General features: G+C 36.4%; 1 protein-coding gene across 2 annotated transcripts in view; it reads left to right on the forward strand.

Annotated features, from left to right (window-relative positions):
• The window catches only part of LOC145688352 (vitellogenin-like), a 303,527-nt gene that overhangs the window by 235,745 nt on the left and 47,605 nt on the right, over positions 1-20,177 (forward strand). For both annotated transcript variants that reach the window (XM_081762496.1, XM_081762497.1), the window contains exons 13-16: positions 6,690-6,984; positions 13,668-13,854; positions 15,810-15,989; positions 19,935-20,077. In XM_081762496.1, the coding sequence (XP_081618622.1) occupies positions 6,690-6,984; positions 13,668-13,854; positions 15,810-15,989; positions 19,935-20,077 (805 nt within the window). The remainder of the gene's footprint in view (positions 1-6,689; positions 6,985-13,667; positions 13,855-15,809; positions 15,990-19,934; positions 20,078-20,177) is intronic.

Raw genomic sequence — 20,177 nt, forward strand, 5'->3', positions numbered from 1 at the left:
ACTTTTCATAATTTCCAGTGCTCAAGGATTTCATTGATTCTTCAGGTGAAAAAAAAAAAAATCTGCTGAAACGCACAAAACACTTGTAGGACACTTGAAAGCATTAGCTGCAAGTTTTCGAGAATATTTCCCTGTCACACAACCTCGTAAGGGTTGGATTGAATATCCTTTCACTAATGTAAATACAAATCCATGACATACAAGGTATGAATCTTTCTAACACAATACAAGAACAGCTGTTGGAACTATCCTGCAGTACTTCATGGAAAAACGTTTTCAAAGAAAATGAACTTTGTAGCTTTTGGTTGCGTGTGCACTGTGAGTATGAAGAATTGTCTAAAAAGACATTGCAACATTTGATGCCTTTCCCTACCATTTACTTACGTGAGCAGACCTCTTCTGCTCTTGGAGGGGGCGAGGATTTTGGAGGTATATTTCTGGGTTTTCGGCATCTATGGTCATTTAGCTCGTCACGTATGAGGGATGATGTCTCTCGGCAAGCACACTATCCGGGAAAAGAGAAGGAAGGAAGAGGCCTGGGACCTATAAGTTAGGTACCACCTGGTGTCAATGAGGAAAGCCTCATTCAGGATGGCTGGCCCGAAAAAAGTTTTTTTTAAACACTTTTTCGACCGAGTGCCTCTACCGGGAATCGACTAGGGACCGGGACCGCTCGCATCGAATGTGAGAGTATTAGCGACTGCGCTTTTTCTGCTCTTTACAGTATTAAAACCTTAAAGTAAAATCGTCTTAATGTGGAATCGGATCTAAGATTGATGGTAACAAAACTTATTCCAGATTTCAATGCAATTACGGAAAAATTCAAAGCAAAAAATGAAATCTTTGACTTTTATGTCCCACAGTTATGCCGGCTAGGCTAAAAAAGATTGTGATTATGAGAAATGAATGAAATGGTAGAATGAAGAAAGTGGAAGGAAACGGGAGAACCCCGAGGAAACCCATGCACACAGTGTTTGTCCACCATAAGGTTCACTTAGTGGGAGCTTGGTAATTGAAGATTTCGGGGCAAAATCGCGTCAAGTCCAAAAAGTAAAAGTGTAAATCAGATACAGGGGATGTACAAAAAATCTAAAAACACTTCATACAGGACACGTAAGTTTGGCCCTCCACTGTACGACACGTGTTGCGGTTGCCGATCTTTTTTTGTTTGTTTGTTTGTTTGTTTTTGTTTTCAGTGTGTCATGTAGACCTTCCTCTTCCGTCAGCAGTAACCACTTCATCTGTGAGTGTCGTGGTGTGAAAGTGGTGCGGTAAAATGCGCGACCTGACAGACTTCCAAAGAGGCGTGATCATTGGTGCCCGTCTGGTTAGAGCTACAGTGGCAAACATTGTGCGGGTATCGAAAGGCACTGTGTCCAATGTCACGAGGGCATACACAATTCATGGGCAAACGACGTCTGCAAAGCACAGCAGTGGTCGAAAGACAATCCTGTCAGATAGGGACCGGAGGGCATTAAAACGGATTATAGCAATTAAAAAGAAGACCACTGCAATGAAAATTACATCTGAACTCAATTCCGGCCTACAGAACCCAGTTTCATCGAAAACAGTGCGACGGGAACTTCATAAAATGAAAATTCATGGCAGGGCCGCTATCGCCAAACCCCTGGTCACAGCAGTAAATGCGAAGAGGCATATCCAGTGGTGCAAGGACCACAAGGCGTGGACTCATGAGCAGTGGAAACACGTAATGTGGTCCAATGAATCGACCTTCACCTTGTTTCCAACAACCAGTCGTGTTTACGAATGGAGAACACCGTCGCAGGTCTATAACACAGACTGTCTCCTCCCGACTGTAAAGCATGGGGTAGTTCTATTACAGTATGGGCAGTGATATCGTGGTTTTCTGCAGGTCCCATCATAGCCCTGCATGGAATGCTGAATGCTAAGGCGTATGAGGCCATTTTGGGGGACCAGGTTCTACCCATGGTCCAAATATTGTTCCCTGATGGTGATGGCATCTACTAAGATGATCTGGCATCTTGTCACGTTGCAAAAACGGTGAAATCATGGTTTGAGGAGCATGATCAGGAGCTATCACACCTCCCCTGTGTCCCACAATCACCAGATCTGAACATCATTGAGCAATTGTGGTCTGAGTTAGAAAGGCGTGTTCGGTCTCATTAACCTCCACCAGTATCCCTTAAGGAACTGGAGCATGTTCTGGAGGAACATTGGTACAAAATTCCACACACCACGATTCAGGAGCTGTATACGTCCTTTCCACGTCGGATCCAAGCTGTTTTGGACGCAAAAGGAGGGCCCAAACCATACTAGGTATGATTTTCACACTTTTGCAAACGTTGTAGATTTTTTTGTCCAACCCCTGTCGTTTCACAGGGGTTTATCGTGTCAGGTTTTACTCAAACTTGGCCCACACATACTAGATCGAAAATAAATCGACACGTATTTGTTGTTGTTGTTGTTGTTGTTGTTTCTTTCGGAAAATATGTTAAGTAGGGCAAAGGGCCCTTTTTCAAAAAAAGTCCCCCTTGATTAAAAGGCCACATTAAAGAAACGAAACTCTGCCGATGCAAAGATGACTTCTGTTTCCTCCCAGGTTTCACTTTTTGAATAACTCTGGTTTATTCACCGAGCTATTTAATTTTACTGCGTTCAATTTCGATTTCGTAATTTCGTCCCCACATAACACAAGAAGCCTGTTTTCCCACAGAAACAACAAACCCCGTTTTTCCTAATTTCCGGTCACCTGTACTTAGGCACATTATTGTTTCTCTAGGCCGAGCTTTATTAAATATGACGTCCATTTTATTCACCTGGTGGAAGGTTTACGCTACCTTAATCTAATTTTCCCTAGACACCAGTTGCATAGTTTTGACGTGTTTACGTCTTGCGAATATTTTGTTTTTCTACCTTCTCTGTATTGCAGGACTAGTAATTTAGAAAACTTTTTCATGTAAAGAAGGTGTTTATTCCTTATCTATAACTCTCTTCTCGTACACTTACAGAACAAATTTTAAGTGGTTTAGGTCGTCTCTACGTTACCCTACTTTTGCAATGATAGAATACGTGCTTTCTTGTTTTGACATCAGCGTATTTAAGGGGGCTTTCGGGCTTAAGCCCCTCCCGAAATATTATTTACTATATTAAAGAAAATGAAATGTCTTGCAGAATTTTCATATTTCCATGATTAAAGTTAGCAAAACAACCCCGAAATAAAATCGTAAACACGCCACTGATTTGTATCAACGTTTCAGAACTATACGAGTGGCTATAGTCTTTTCGATCAAGTTTGTGTTTATATTTTGACCCGCCATTCTATTGCACAGGTGTAGACAGTCGAGACAGTCCAGCTTCTTCCACTTTATAAAACTCTCAAACGATCCGTAATTTTACCCCCTTGCTATTCGAAAATTTTGAGTAGGACTCGTCTGAAACTCTGGGACTTATTTTTTTAAATACCTTAATACATTGTGTATTTTAAAATGATAAAATAAGTGTTTTCCTGTTTAACATCTGTGTCACCACTTCACATTTATAAAGGTGGCGATAGACTTTTCAATCAGATTGTGTTTCCATTTTGAACCGCCGCCATTTTGCACAGGGCTATCATAGAGAGTCGAGACTTACTCCATCTTCTTCTACTTAAAACAGCTTTCATTCCATATCCTTGTCGACCACCCTTGCCATTTGAAATATTTGCGTTGGACCCGTCTGGGACCTTGTGGGGGACCCTGAAAACATGTTCTTTCAAAACGTGTGCCAACGAACATAATGGGATATGTGGTCGTCGATTTTTCCACCTACCACATGGTTTCCGAAAAAATGATCCGGGGTCTCACTTTGTGGACGCCTGCACTAATTTCGGCAAAATTTGTCATTTCGAAGGAGGGCATAGCCTCCTGTAGCCTTTTCTCGCAGAAACGACAAAACACGTATTTCCTACTTTGAAGTAATCTTTGCATTGTCAGTTTCGCTTCTTTAATGCGGCCCTTTTAATCAAGGGAACTTTTTTTTTTTTTGAAAAGGGGCTCTTTGCTCAACTTATTTTATGAAAGAAAGAACAAAACGTGTCGATTTATTTTCGGTTTAGTATATAAGTGCCAAGTGTGAATAAAATCGGATGACAATTAACCCTTGTGAAGCTATCTCTTTTACACTTTCATTACTTTTTGGACTTGACGGGTTTTAGCCCCACAGTCTTCAATTATTTACAAATCGAGAGGGACTGTATATATAGATATGTCTTAATGTTATATACATTCCTAGTTTCTTGTGATCCAGGGGTGCACCCATGTGGGTAGGTCCATCGAATCCGACACAACCGAAAAACTTTCTAACTCACAAGGGAACATCTTATATTGATAGTAGCGTAACCCAATCAAACAATGCACAATCGATAGAGGAGTGAAGAAAAGTGAGAAATTCAAAGATTTACGTGCCGACACCCAAAAACAGGAGCTACAGAGGAAAGAATAATCTAGAATCATGTGAAGATAGCAATGAAAAAGATACACTGACACAGGAAGAACTTTAATATGATTAAAGTAATCAAAATGACATTTACGCAAGAGTATAGTATGAAAACACTGTACTCACAGATATGCTTAATAATATCATATGTAATGCAGTGTTGCCAACTGAGCACAAAATGAAGTTTTGTGAAATGGCACGGAACACAAATTATGACATCTATAAAATTTAATTATGAGTAGAGCCATACCTGTGACATCTTGATGTACAGTGTTGCCAACGTTTGAGGATAGGTCTATATGAATTCTGAATTGACCCCCATAAATCCGGCCCTGCATCTAGCTTACTGTAGGACTTCAAATACTACTATGTTACAGAACACTCCAATCGGCAATCGAACATATGCACCAGCAGCGAGCCTGCGGACCATTTAGTCATCCAAGGATATGGATCATTTCAGCTTATGTGCTGTGTTTCTGTACTATTCTGACATTTTCCTTTGGTAAAAAAGCTTCGACATTGTGCTTTATCCGTTATTTTTTAACTTCAGTTATTATATTCTTGCTTGTGGTCTCATATTTTGGTTTCAACTATTTCGAATTGTGTACTGTATGTATTCTTCTACATCCGAGATTCATATAGGAATTCATATAGGCCTATCCTCAAACGTTGGCAACACTGTACATCACGACTTTACAGGTATAGTTCTACTCATAATTAAATTTTCTAGATGTCATAATTTGTGTTCCGTGCCTTTTAACAAAACTTCATTTTGTGGTCAGTTGGCAACACTGCATTACATATGATGTTATTGAGCATGTCTGTGAGTACAGTGTTTTGGTGTACTTTGGCGTCAGGTAGAGGAACACAACATTCTCGAACGTTTTTACGTGTAATATTTTTCCCTTGTAAAAAATCTTTTGTCTTGATTTTCTTCTCGCTTGATAGTGCAGAATTACAACTACAAAATTTTGGATTATTATAGTCTTTTGGTATACATCTCATGCACATATTACAGATTTATACTTCTGCGCTGCCTTAACCTACATGATTTTTATGTAATATTGTAACCTGGACTTTATAGGCCTTATGCAGAGTCGTTCTGACGCGTGATTAGTGCTATACTAAAGAGTTTGACTAACATATGTTTCCCGCAGTAGTTAGGCTTCTAGTACGACGCTAATCATACGTCAAAATGACTCTGCATAAGGCCCAATATGTTCCGAACATCCTGAACAATAAAAAAGTAGTAAAGACAGTCAACTCCGGAGCGTGGGGTCTTGGGTGCAAATCTCATTGTCAACTACCATTTGCTTTTTTTTCTCTTTCTCTCTCTAGAAAAATTAGTGGTGAAATGACACTGTACATCCATCGCACTGGAATTTGGTAATTATTGTAAGAAGGGTGAAAACACGTTGATACACACCGGCGTGCAAATGAGGATACAAACGGTACTATATCCTAGTTACATGCAACTACATAGAAATCGTGCACGACGTGAAAAAATAGTAACAAATACAGAGAAAAATATGTTGAATAATGAACATGCCGAAGGACAACAAAATGATGGAAATAAAAGCACGTATTACATACAACACTAGCATAGGTCGGTCAAACTCTTGCGCGCGATCAGTTGGTTGTTTGACAACAGTACCAAACTTGTTTCCCAAACATGCTATTCGCTTCGTTGGTTAACGGTTAACAACTCGTATACAAAACTGTTTGAATCAACAACAAAATGGGGGTCGACGGTGGGATATAAACCCGTGACCCCACGCTGCAGAGTCGATTATCTTTACCGACTCTGCAGCGTTCCTCCTGCTTTTATATACTTTGTGTTAACATTGCAGATTTCAAATCATTACACTTTCATTGAAATTCGTATCCTAGGGGAAGGGGGGCACATTTCAGTTAATATTAAATAAAAATAAAGTCTGACCAAAAGAAACATATGTTACTAATAATAATGTGTTTCTATTATTTTTATTTAAATCAAACCGACACTTATCCCACGGAGAAACAATAATTTGGAGTGTTGTCAAAAAAAATCAACCATTAATAGAAAAAATGAAAACGATTTAGAGTGCATTTTTTTAATGTATACTTGATAATATCGGAGGTCCTGATTCCCTATATCATTAGAGTATATCCTTAGCATTCTGTAAGTATTCAAGAAATTATCACACTCATTCTCAATACTGTTTTCCTTACGTAAGATTACTTTGTTATTTCAGGTATGCAGCTGAGCTGATCTCTGAATTAAGTTTCTCTACTCCATTCAATGATCGGCAATATTTAGCCGCAGGCAACCGCTACTGCTTAGCAAGAACGCCTTCTATAAAACTTAACATGAGACATGAAAAAAATAAAAGATTAGTAAATATAAAAGTCGATGCTATTCTTCCAGAAAATAACTCATTCTTATATATAAAATCTTATCCTTTCACAACACATCAAGACACTGATTCATTTAGTGCTCCCAGTACGACAAGAAATGTGAAAGAAGTTATCATTAAACCTTTTAAACAGGTAAGTCGCCTAAAATATCATTATACTAATACAACAAAAAATATACGTATTATTATGCAGTAAACTTACACTACAAATTGGGAAAATTGCAATACCAAGAAGGAATTTTCGGAAGTGCTTCCGAACTCACAGGATATATATAGAATTGTACGGTGCACAAACGATTAAAATTTCAGAAAAATTGTGCATGCATGGGCCCAACAATACCCTCAATTCAATGTACAAAGAGGTACCGCAAGAGAGTGGTATACGTAGCATGTAGGTTGTGGTCCGTCGAGAAACAAACAGCAAATGGAGGACAAGCATCATTCTTCTTCATTGACATTAAATAAAATATAAACTGTCGGTTTGTTGCAATATATACAGTGTGTTTGAAGAAGAACTCCCTAGTTTTAATGTGTCCTAGAATCTATACAAAGTGACATACACTATTATAGTTTGTGGTGTTTGATTCATCAACTCTCCAAGTTTATCTCCCCTGCAGTTGGCAGGTCTGCTAGACCTTGAGACGACACCAGTGCTGCTTTTTCCCTCTGTTTCCTCAGTTCAGTCCAGGCAAGCGTGCAGTGCAGAGCAACTCAGCAACAATGTGTACTCCGCAAGAGAAAGCGCAGTGTGTTATTTGGCTTCTGAAAACTGAGTCAGTTTATAACAATGCAACGTAATTTTAGACGTCAGTATGGCGGTGAACCACCCACAGCAAAAACTATCCGTCATTGGCTAAAGTCTTTCAAGGAAACCGGTAGTGCACAAGTGAATCGCACGTTGAAGTCTACCAAGATTAAGCAAAACTTGAAGGAATTCTCTTTCATGATATATACTCATTGATGTAAGTTTTCATTCATTTCCCAATTAAATTTATACTTAAAACTAGGGAGTTATTTTTCAAGCACCCTGTATATTTAATCAAACAAATTATTTTTAATAAACGAATAAATTTAATGTGTCATCTCAAAAAAGAAAAACTCAGGTGATAGTATTTATATAAGGTATGGTGTACCCTCCCCATCAGCTAGCTTGGAGTACCTATCTTCGCCTATAATAACGAGAGATAATTACAGGGTATAAATTGTGTAATAATGCAACCAAGTAGATAAATGCAATAATAAAAGCCTAATACCAACCTAATGCTGTAATTATCACATAGAAATAGACCTATTTAAGCAAGATCTTATTCGATTTTTTAAATTCTCTGTAGACTACTATACCACGCCACTTTTTGACTAGTGATTCTTCTTTTCCGTATTGTGTACTTTCCTACATTTGTTTGGTCTATTTGACTCAGTTTTCTACGACTTACGAAATATTTATTGGCAAACGCAAAATCAGCTAAAGTATTAGAGGTGATAGAATACGTAGGTAAAACGAAACACATGGATGTTTCATGACGCCAATCTTGAACCAATCGAGTCTTTGGAAACACTTTCCATTGCTTAATATGAACATCAGTAATACATTCAACTGGAACAAAATGTGGGCAAATACTGTTATTTACTTTAAAAAACACCCTTTATGCTTTTAGGAACATCATTTTGTAGATTGGAAACATATATTTGTCAATTTCTTCATATGAACCATATACTAAATTTCATATCTTTCGCTACTAGCGCTCATAGAATTTAAATAATAATAATAATAATAATAATACTCCCGTTCCTGTCATAAAGCAAAATTTCTGTAATTGTTAGTGAATACTTACGTTCAAAGTAATCGAAATGCGATATGCGTCAGAAGTTCACTACTTGTTCATTTAATTAAATATTTTCGATGGTTATTGATACTTTTCCTAAGGCAAAGTTACCTAACTTAATAGTGTTGTGCCACGACACGAGACTAGACGAGATTGTAGGCTATTTCGTCTGGTATCGTGCAAATGGCGTCTCGTATTGAACATGTTATGCCTATCTCGTTCCGAAATCTCTGCTCGCTATCGAGATGATACACTAGAAATGTCTTGTGCCATCACCAGTGTTGCTACGATACGATAGAAGACAGTCTAAAAATCTCGACTTGTCTCGTGAAAATGTTGTTTCGTCTCAAAGTGTCACTACTTAATTAAATGCATTATAGAACTTTCACCTCAATAAATGTTTACACAGAAATTTAAACATTTAATAGGGAAGTCTTATGAAATACGTAGATAGAGGGCAAAGTTCAATAATACATTTAATTAAGTAGCGATGCCACAAAACGAGACAATCATATACTTTTCGGGGCGATAAGTAATGTTAAAATTGATTATAAAATTCCCTAAATACTGCTTTTAAGAAATATAATTTACTGGAAAGCTTTCTTTATGTACCAATAAGCATACAGAAAATAATTACGAAACCTTTGCAAACAAAAATAAAGAATAACAATACAGGTGAAGAACGACATTTTTCTTATCTCGATATCGTGATGAGTTTTAAACATATGTAGTATTTTATTTTTCTCACATACAAATAATAATTATAATAGTAAAAAAAAAAGGTTCTATGGACGGGGCTCGAACAGCCTTCACTCACATTTGTTAAATGATTTCACCTTCTCACGCTAACCAACTGTGCTACCGACTTTTTACAGGTTTTGAGTCTGTTCTACTACAAGGCATGATTTTCTTCATGATCGTGTTACAATTAGTCTCTTTTGATAGATAATTTCCATTGTTTTCTTTATTAATATGGAATTTGCATGTTATATCTGAATTTCTTATGTCTGCATGGATACAAGAAATGTTAGAAATGTTTGATTAAATGTTTTGTTTGTGGATATAAATACACATTATTCTCCGGTGATGTAGAGGTCTCAGTTCTATGTGGAACTACAGAATTCCCAGAAGGGTCTAGATAAATACTCTTTTCAACAGAGTTGGTAATTTTCGTGTTTTCAGCCAAATTCAGGTCTTCTGCTTCTAATTTCTTTATTTTAAAATAATATCGAATACAAAGATTAAAAGCATGTTTATCATTAACCTTTCCTGCAGTGATCTTCCAAAATTCCGAACATATAAAGAAAACGGAGGCATAAAAAAAAATCATCAGATTAAAGAGTCCCGTCATTTATTTTGCTCTCACTTATACATCAGAGTGAACGGACGAACAGACACACAGACATCAAAAAATCACTTTTTCTATACGTGCGGGGCTAGGAAACGTGTAAATCCGTTGAAACTTCGAATTCCCCCCCCCCCTTTTTTTTCCACCATACATTCTTCTCTCCTTTCGTCGCTCAAAAGTGAAAACGTAGAAAAAGTAATATACATTTTAAAATGTAATAAAAGTACTAGTAAATATGTTTACTTTTCTAATTTTTACATATTCTATTTATTGAAATTATTGCTTAAATTTTAAGTGATTATTTTTTAAATTATATTTTAATATGTTCCTTCGAATAAATCTTAAGGATGACAAGTGCATACTCGTATAACTGTAATACATCATGATATTGTTCACAGTTTCCTCCAGTGTCTAACAATCCAATATTGTTAATAGTTATTGGGAACCCAACTTGGCGAAATCATTAAGACTCCAAACGATTGAAAAATTGGAGAGTACTCCGGATGATAAACCTGGAAGATGAATGTGATAGTCGAGGGTGAGGGTCATATGTTAGATCATAGATTGTAGTGTGATTATTCCAAAAAATGTCATGGTACATAGTATACCTTCGGGACTCCCAGTCCATGTGTATTGAGCAAAGAAAGTGGGATGTTTCTCTAACCATTTTTCTTTGCACAGGATCCTGTAATGATTCAAAATTCTATGGAATATATGAAAAAGCTATGTGAGCACATAGCCCATGACTTGAGATAGATAACTTAACATGGTATGCAAGTCCAGAAGATCGACGTTCTGAATCCGTTACAAAACTCAATGGTAACATTAACCCAAACTGAATGGCCGTGTGAAACATGAACGAAGAAAAGCCTTGTAAGTTTTGATGAAGGGATCGCTTTTTAACCCCAATTAATTCTGGCCAAATGTTTTTAAGCCCAATTAATTCTGAGTAATAAAAGACTCAGATTTTCAAAAGATTTGAAACTCTACTAAGGTGTTTATACAATGTGTTCAAACAGTCTCTCCACAGTAGATCTAGGTCTTGTTATTGTTGGACGAAAATATTGAAACAATCACTTTTACCCTTGTGTATATGTTTCGTTCTCCATACGGTTTCGATGATGATTGTCCACTGCACTAATCACGCTTGACAATATACTCACCACTACCTGTCATACTACCTTGGCATTCTATAAAACTTACCGGATTCATTGATACAAATAGTAGATAAGCCATAACTACAGGTAATAGAAAGAAAATTACCGAGAAAAATACAAGCTTTGCGAATACTGAAATATATCTATATAGTCCCAATCCAAGTACCAAAAAGGAAATTTCTGCAACTAATACATTATATTACTTGCAGCATGCGAATTTTTATAACTAATTAATGTGATACCAATTAATAACAGAGATAGTATTGGGTACGTTTCTCTGTAAGTTAAAAGGGCAGTATGAGAATTATTTATTTACTTATTTTGCGTTCAAGAGATCACAGTATCGTACATTTGCACATGCGGTATAGAACATGTCAAATCATATTAAGCTCTATATAATAAACTACTACAATAGTTTCTTATACATCATATTAGTCTTAACATGATACATATTTATACATAGACATATCACATCTTTACCCGGTTTTATACATAGTGTGAGAATATTTTTTTTTCACACATTATGCTATCTTCATTTAGTATTTAGTAAACATGTATTGAAGATATTTGATTATAATAATATATAAATAACTATTCATGTAATAATAAAACAAATACCTTCCTATTGATTCATATAACTTCAAGTTTCTAGCTTGTGAATGTTCATAAAATTCCGAGACAGTATAAAATCAGTGTTCTTGTAGGTAATTTGTTAGTCTTTGTTTAAAAAGGTGATCATATTTTGAGTTTCTTATGTTGATGGGTAAGCTGTTATAAATTTGTATTCCTGTATATTTTGGACCCTTTTGGTAAAGTGCAGTATTATGAATGGGAATTGCAAGATCACTTTTGTTTCTAGTATTGTATGTATAAATGTTACTGTTGTATTTAAGAGACGGTTTAAGGTATTTTCTTACAAAGATGCACCCGGCAACACTGATATTCATTGAATCAAAACGGGGGAACTTCCAGAATCTGCCGTAGAACTGACAATTCAGCTTGTGATGAATAGCAATGTTGCCGGGTGCATGTAAGTAAAAGTTTTAGCATGACAATTTCAAAGTTCATTTTTCATTGTTTTCAGGAATTGCATAATGTAGACAGATCCTTAACACACCTTTCGATACACTGAAACATGAACACTGTTGCTAATTCAGAATGTTAATTTATGAAAACCACGTTTTCCCCTACTAACCTCTTACAGAGGCCTCATCCGATTAGTTATCGGTGGAAATGAAAAATTGTTTTTTCCATTCCATAGTTTCTAAGCTACTCCAACTATACAAACTAGAAATTAACGATAGAACATCCATACGTATGAGTTATGAGTCAATTTATGTAACTTGTAAAAAAATTAATTTACACCTTCGGTTACATCTGGCAACACTATGTGGTTCCTAGTGTACTTCAATCGTTGCTTCCTAGTTTAAAAATATATGCATGAATAAGGCTTCATTTTGATATAACCATCATTTGTGTACCGCTTCCGGTTCAAAAGTTCCACTATTCCAAACTCCGGGTTGCATTGTATATTGGACACCCTGTATTATATATTTCTAGGAAGCTTATTATACATTTTTGCATAGTTGATTCGATGATTTTTGCGAAAGGTGAAAGTAAGGCTATAGGTCTATAGTTTTCTACTTTATGCCTATCATCTTTTTTATGAATTGGCTTAATTCGTGCTAACTTTAATTTTTGAGGAAACTGCCCTGATCACAAGGAAAGATTTATAAGATATGTCAACCGTTCCTCTGTATGAGTGGAACTTTTCTTCAGTATTACCATTGAAATGTCATCAAAGCCTACGGACCATTTGTCTTTTTGCTTAGACATTATTTGAGCAACTTCGTTAGGTATTGCTGGCTGAAAAAACATTGTTTTTTTTTTTTTTTTTTTTTTTTGTAACCTATCGTCAGTAGATTTTATTTCGAAGTTAGTACCCGTTACACTTTTATTTCCGATTTCAGTAAAATATTTGTTCATAATATTAGCAACTGATACTCGGTCAATTATTTTAGTGTCTCCATGATTCAATTCAATGTTTCCTATCTACCTAGAAGAGACTTTGCTATTTGTTTCACTCTTTACTATTTTCCAAAGTGTTTTTGATTTATTTTTTGAACGCTCAATTCGTTTGTCATATTCCATTCTTTTTGCCATTTTTATTAAACTTCTATATATGCGCTTGTAATTCGCATAATATCTATTAAGCTCTGGGTTTGATAAATCTTGTTTAACTCTTTGTGTCAACTCTAATATATTGTTCAAATTTGGCATGCATTTGATAGAGGAAAATTATAAGATATGTAAACACATCTTGCACTATACAAGTGTACACATCATTTTCAGTCCTTACAGGGAGGTATAACCCCGTACTCCCCGGTAATCTGAACATTGTATGAGAGTAATACTTATGTTTCTTCTACTATTTTGTGCACCAATTTCATCACAGGTGTCATTATTGTTTATGTGTTCATCTTTGCAGAAACGTCATAGCTGGGATAATATGGTTCTTATACTGGAGAATCAAGATGTTTCTCAAATCATGAATGATGTAATGAACAACCATGCTAACGTTCTTGGCTATCCACTGCTTCACCCTGGTCTGGATTTTCATTCCATTGAATTATATACTAACAAATTACAACCAATTAGTTTGAACTTAACCTTTGGTAAGTTGCTGTTATCTGAATGTGCATATATAATGTGTAAATAAAACTGGGGAAATGAACCAGCACCATATCCATATTGTAAACTTCTACTAGGCATATAGGTAGAGCAAATAATGTTATTCGGGATTTTGACTTCCACTACCGTTTTATTATAAAACGATCTCTATGATGCAAAATATAATTTACAAATGAGTGGATCAAAGACCGAATGGAGGCTCTTAAATTCATGTTGGTGAATAAGGGTATTCCAGAGTCCAGTCGCAACCAAGGGACAAGTATGAGAAAGTCTCGGAGCCCGGTTGCAACCAGAAGGCTGGTGTAGGTGTCTCCAAGGGCCCAGTCGCAGCCAAGGAAGAGACGAAATCTCGAGGCCCAGTCGCAATCGAGAATTTGGGTTAAGGTAGTTCTCAAAGCTCAGTCGCAACCAGGAGAAGGTAATGGACTGATCAATCTATCGAGACTGACAGCTTCTGAGGTGCTGCAGTGCCTTTTTTGTAGCCTGTCCTCTAATCCTCTTAAATCCTCGGGTTGGTGATGACATTCGTTTATTTCTATATCACATGTTGTTGCTGTCCGTCATCTGCTTTGTTGCTAACCATTTGGAGCACCGTCATATGCAGGGAATATTAAAATATACAACATTCTTTTTCTGTATCCCTAACAGCAAAAAAGTAATCATTGTGTAGACACTTTCTGTCTAGTAAAGAAGAGAAAGTTTGCAAATAGTTAATAAATAACATCACAAGAGCGGAAAGTAGTTACCATTACTATTGTTATATTTTTATCTTGTAGAAAGTTGTTCAGATTTAATCAAGAAAAGGATTAAATTAATTAAATTTACATAGATGCGCACGACAATTATAAATTTTGTGGATGAATATATGCCTCTAAAATAGTATGCCTTTGTTCTCCATTTCGAAATTCGCATACACAATAGAAATAGTATAGCGAAACCGACAAAAGCTAAGAAACATGTAGATTCACAGCAATGTCCTTTGGCACACTACCAGAGCCAACTAGCTCCCAGAGTTTGTAATTTACTAGTTTGGGTAAAAAGTTAAAATTCTCGGAACTTTTGGGTAGCACCTCGTAATTTTTTAAAATATTTATTTATTGATCTAAAAAAAAAAAAAAAGTTTGACCTATTGAACTGAAAAATTTTAATGAAGTATTACAGAAAGTTGAAACTGAATTGAGAGATCAACTTATTAAAAGTGTATATACTGTAAATTAACGAGTAAGAGAATAGAGGAAGAAATGGTAGAAGCAAATACAATTGGAAGTGGAGTTTTATAGAGATGTTGTCTCTCACAAACACTTTAATACATATTTAAAAGGAATAATAAACAAGAGTCTACATAGAAAAGGCAACATTTCCGTATGAAGTAGAAGCATTGGTTGAACATGATTGGCTTGTGTGGTATCTAACAGACAAGACTGTGGAGATTAGAAGACAAACGTAAAGGGAGGTTGTGCCCATTATGACCTATGTTCAGAAAGATATGAAGGATTGAAATATCGCACAATTAAGCAATTTAACGGAAGCTGTTTATACGAAAAGTGTAAGTTTCTTTCATAAAAATTTCCAATATTAAAATTAAGGGAAAATAATTACTATTATTAATACAACGTAAATTCCTCCGCTGTTCCTTACTACGAAAATTTATCACTTTTTGTTGTAGTACTTTTTATGTTATTTCATATAAAGAACACTTCACTCCTTCAAAATGTAGATATCTACTGCTTCGTTCTAATGTCTAAAGAATCTACTGAAATTCATACCATAACTTTTGGTATATGTGAACAACGGGATAAAATTTGGCTTTACTTTTAACAAACATTCTTTCATTTTTCAAAATCTAAGACCTAGCATATATGTAAAATCTTATATAAAACAATACACGCTCATATACAGAATTAATGCTAAAATGTGATTTTGTATCTAATTTCTTTAGCAACTGAAAGATGTGATGAAGAAAGTAGTTTCGATTCTGATACTGTGAATGAAAATAATAACTCTGAGACTTCAGAAGAAACTGCAGATACAACTCCAAAGGGAGCAAGATGGAGCAAATGGGTAATGCCTTTTACATCTTCAACAACAGAGAGACAGTGTTCTGAAAATGACTCCGAATGTAAGAATATATTTTGTCTAATTAGTTCAACATTAATTATAATTGTCTAGCATTTATTTATTTCTCGTACGTTTAATTCATAGTTTCTTCTTCAAGTATTTATTTAATTTATCTTTATTAAATATGTTTGGTGGGTCTTCAATATAAAAAAAAAATGATTATATGTTAAAATAATTTTCAATTAGTAGCACAAAAATGGTAGTGGCTCTCGCAAATACGAATGAATTATAGGAGGAATACATTTCACATAGAAATATGTTTTACATTACAGCTATCTCACAAACGAAAAGTCACTTGTTTCTCTTTCCAATTTCATGTTCTCGCAACCGTAGTCTAGGAATCTTGACACTTTGACTTGAAATAAAGTTCTTAACTGCTCGAAAGAGATTCTTTTTTGTTTAATTCCGTCTATGGATGAGAATACATGGTTCTTAAAGAAAAAATATCATTTGCCAGGAATTTTGAAGAAGAATGTAACATCCGGTATACTTACATTGTCACTGCGCATTTCTTTCAAGAACAGATCAAAATAAATTTCAATTCACTATTTTCATTTACTTCATTTGGAAGAAAATTATAAGTACAAAATATAAAACTTGAAAACCAGTGTTGAATTCAGAGCTTTTGTTCTGCAAGAGATGCTTTGGAAAATACAGTAGCGTTTAAAATGCATTTACTAATATATTAGCTATTTATTTTCTCAGATTGAGGGGCACAGCGCGAACTAGAATGGAAACCTTCGTCCTCCTGAATTCAACACTGTTAGTAAAGATAGAAGTAGTGTTTGTATATATATATATATACACACTTCGTGTGAACTCACAAACACCAAATTTCAAGTTGTCTATGATCTCGGTGTTACAGTTTATTGTTTAATTGTGCTTACCACATCGATCAAATTGCAAGATAATGTTGTACAACCTTAGGATTCATTTGACGAGTTGGAAGAATTTTAAGTTGATGTTTTAATCATTACATAACCAAACATTACAAACTCCATCAACAATTTCGAATTCCAGCACACAAAAGTACACCAAACAACTTGACTTACTCAATCTAAATTTCTCACACTCCTCAAATATAGAGAAACTCAATTGAGTTCCAAATTTGAAGCATACGTCAACCTATTGTTTTAACCACATATTTTATTATGCTTATTTACAAGCCATTCATTTAACAGATTAGTAAGATTTAACCAGGATGTTGACAAGTTCAACTAAACAAAACAATTCAACAACAAATCTTCAAATATACCACCATGATATAATTGAATAGACATCAGTAAGGGAACATAATTTCGAGAAGACACTGAATGAATGCAAAGGGCAGATGAGTATAACGTATTTAGTACAAGTGAGTATAAGTGAGTGAGTACAGGTGATTGCGTGAGTATTTAGTACAAGAGGCGCCATGAATCGTAGACATAGTTGTAAAGAGTGATGAAGTTCACCCGATAATTCAATACCGGGAGTGTGGCAGAACTGAGTGCACCATCAGTGCTGTGTTAATGTGTATTGTTAGTAACTTTTAACATGCTCATAGTGGGCTTCAAATTGGACGGAAAAGATACGCTAGACTCAAAGCTAGGATGACCAGAACTAACGCCACGCATGAACCTTAAGGTCGTCCAGAAAGCATGGAATCATCTTTCCAAATGTGGTAGCCGAGGCTGAATGATTAGTATGAACCGTCCTGTGGCATTTTATAGTGTGAGTATATACCGATTCGTCGCCAGAAAGAAGCCTCTGCTTACAAAACCACAACTGACACGGATATACAATTGGACCACGACCACGCGTAACAAACTACAACATTTTTAGAATTATAAATGTAACCAAGAAAGTTCTGTAGCTTTCTCACCCACAACCTTCGAACATCGATATGTCATCTAAGACGTACCTGAAAGATCAAAAATAATTCCCATCAGCATCATCGGCCTTCTATTAACGTTCTAGAAGGCCATGGATTCCATCGTGGTGGAACTTGGTAGAGCGTGAAGCGAAGAAGGTATCAAGTGCATTTTGCACCTCTATTAGAGATTTGAACTGGCATCCTCTAAGATGATTGTCCGGTGATAATCGGACGATACAATGTCCGGGGAGTATGGCGGATGAAAAAGTGTTTCCCTTTCAAGACGTAGAATGGTGTCCCGGGTCATCCTAGCTACATGGGGCTTAGCGTTGTCCTGTAACAGGAGGACCCCTTTGCGATTCGGAAGTGCTGGCTCCAGAGTTTTGAGATTTTGTTGAACACGGCTCAACTGCTGACAGTACACAGTTGCATTGATGCTCTGATCAGCTGGTATCAGTTCCCGATGCACGATGCCGCGAGCAGTCCACCAAACACACAGGAGAACGTTTTTCTAGTGCAGTGTTGGTTTCTTGCTGTTTTGGAACCGGATCATGGGGTGCTAACCAATAATGACGGTGCTGTGGAGCTTCGTACAGGATCCATTTCCATGTCAACACCCTGTCCAGAAATGGCTCCTACCTCAGAAGAGACAGCAAATAAACGCAGGTGTCTGCTCGCGTTGCCTTCTGGACCGAAGTCAAATCATATAGAACCCATCGACCCAAATTGTAGTGTTTCCCAAGTTGATAAAGGTACTGCCGAATGGGTTCTCCATTCACACTGAATTGTAGTCCCAGTTTCTCACATGTCTGGTCACTGTTCGCCTCAATTGCTGCCTGAAGATCTTCATTTAGTACATGTGTTGGTCTTCCGGCACGTGGTGAGTCTTCGAGTGTTTCGTCACCGTTCTTAAACTTGTTAAACCACCGCTGCACTATCCGCGTAGTCACGACACCCTCACCAAAGGTCTGGCATATCTTCCGCCCCGCTGCAGCAGCGTTTGACCCCAGTTGTAACTCGTACAGCATACACGTACTTAAGAAGCTCTGTGAAGGTCCCATGTTCATTCTGTCCTTACGCAAGTTCACGGTGTAACTGAACTGCCACAACCAGGTAGTTAATTGGATATACCTACACTAACAACTGACCTCCGCCTTATCTTTATTCGCATTCAACTCACGGTGTGATTGCCAACCGAACACAGACCTCCAGAAAAAGCGACAAAACTTTCTTGGTTATCTTTGTTAATTGCATTCTCCAGTGTTACCTGATTTTGCCAATTCTTGGGCGATAGTCAACAGAAGGTATGGAAGCGATCGACAGACCACAGTTCACCATAATACTAGCATCTTACAATGAAATACGATGGCGTCTGATAGTGTAGGATGAGATTTTGGAAGGTGGTCGTAGCAATCTTACTTTCAGTAATGAGCTCGTCAATGCTGCGAAATACAATGAGATATTTCAAAGTGGCCTGTTATTCTTCGTGACAGGGAACTGTTTTGGAGTGCAATGCAAATCAAGTATAACGCGCTACCATATCACAGGTTAAAGTTGGCAATGCTAAAAGAGGCAAAATAGAGAGAAAATGGCCCAAACACGATTCTATAGAAAACGTTTGACATTTTCTATTACAACTAAAATTGACAAACCCCAAAACAGACCCACAAACAAATGAAGGTATTTGATACACTCTGTCACGAATTCTATTACACGTCACATGATGTTATCAATGACTTGTTGAAGATCATATGCTTTATGAGCTGAAGAAGAGGGTTCTACCAAGTACTATTTTCAGCATCAAAAATGGTTTATTCTGTGCACATGTACATTTATCGGTTGTCTATTTACCAATATCAGGGTAGTGTATATAACTGCTTTTGGACACTGTAACTGGGCGAAATATCTGTAGAGCATTTTTCAATAAATAAATAAAACAAATTTCAAGAGTATGAGGTAATATCCTGACTATTCCAATTTTAGGGTTTGATCATTTGAAAAATCAAGTCCATTCGCGTCAACCACAAGAATAATGACTTGATCCTAAATTTTCTGTTTCGGATATCTTCATAGCAGCTTCCATTTGCATTACAGGTTGCAAGAATTACACACTAACTGCTAATCTTATGTTGAGTGAATCCTTCCACGAAAACTGGCATTTTGCGTATAGTCGTGATGATGTGAATTTTAGAGACTGTGCAGAATTTAAAGTAACTGGAAATCTATGGGAATGTGAGGTAAGTAAATATTTACTGCTGGTTTTTAACATTAGTTACTTCAAGCTTCTTGATCGAACTTCTTCAAGGCTATGGATATACATAGCCTGTAAATAATACG

This window comes from Thermobia domestica, chromosome 6, assembly GCF_964235325.1.
Source record: "Thermobia domestica chromosome 6, izTheDome1.hap1.1, whole genome shotgun sequence".
Taxonomy (NCBI): Eukaryota; Metazoa; Arthropoda; class Insecta; order Zygentoma; family Lepismatidae; genus Thermobia; species Thermobia domestica.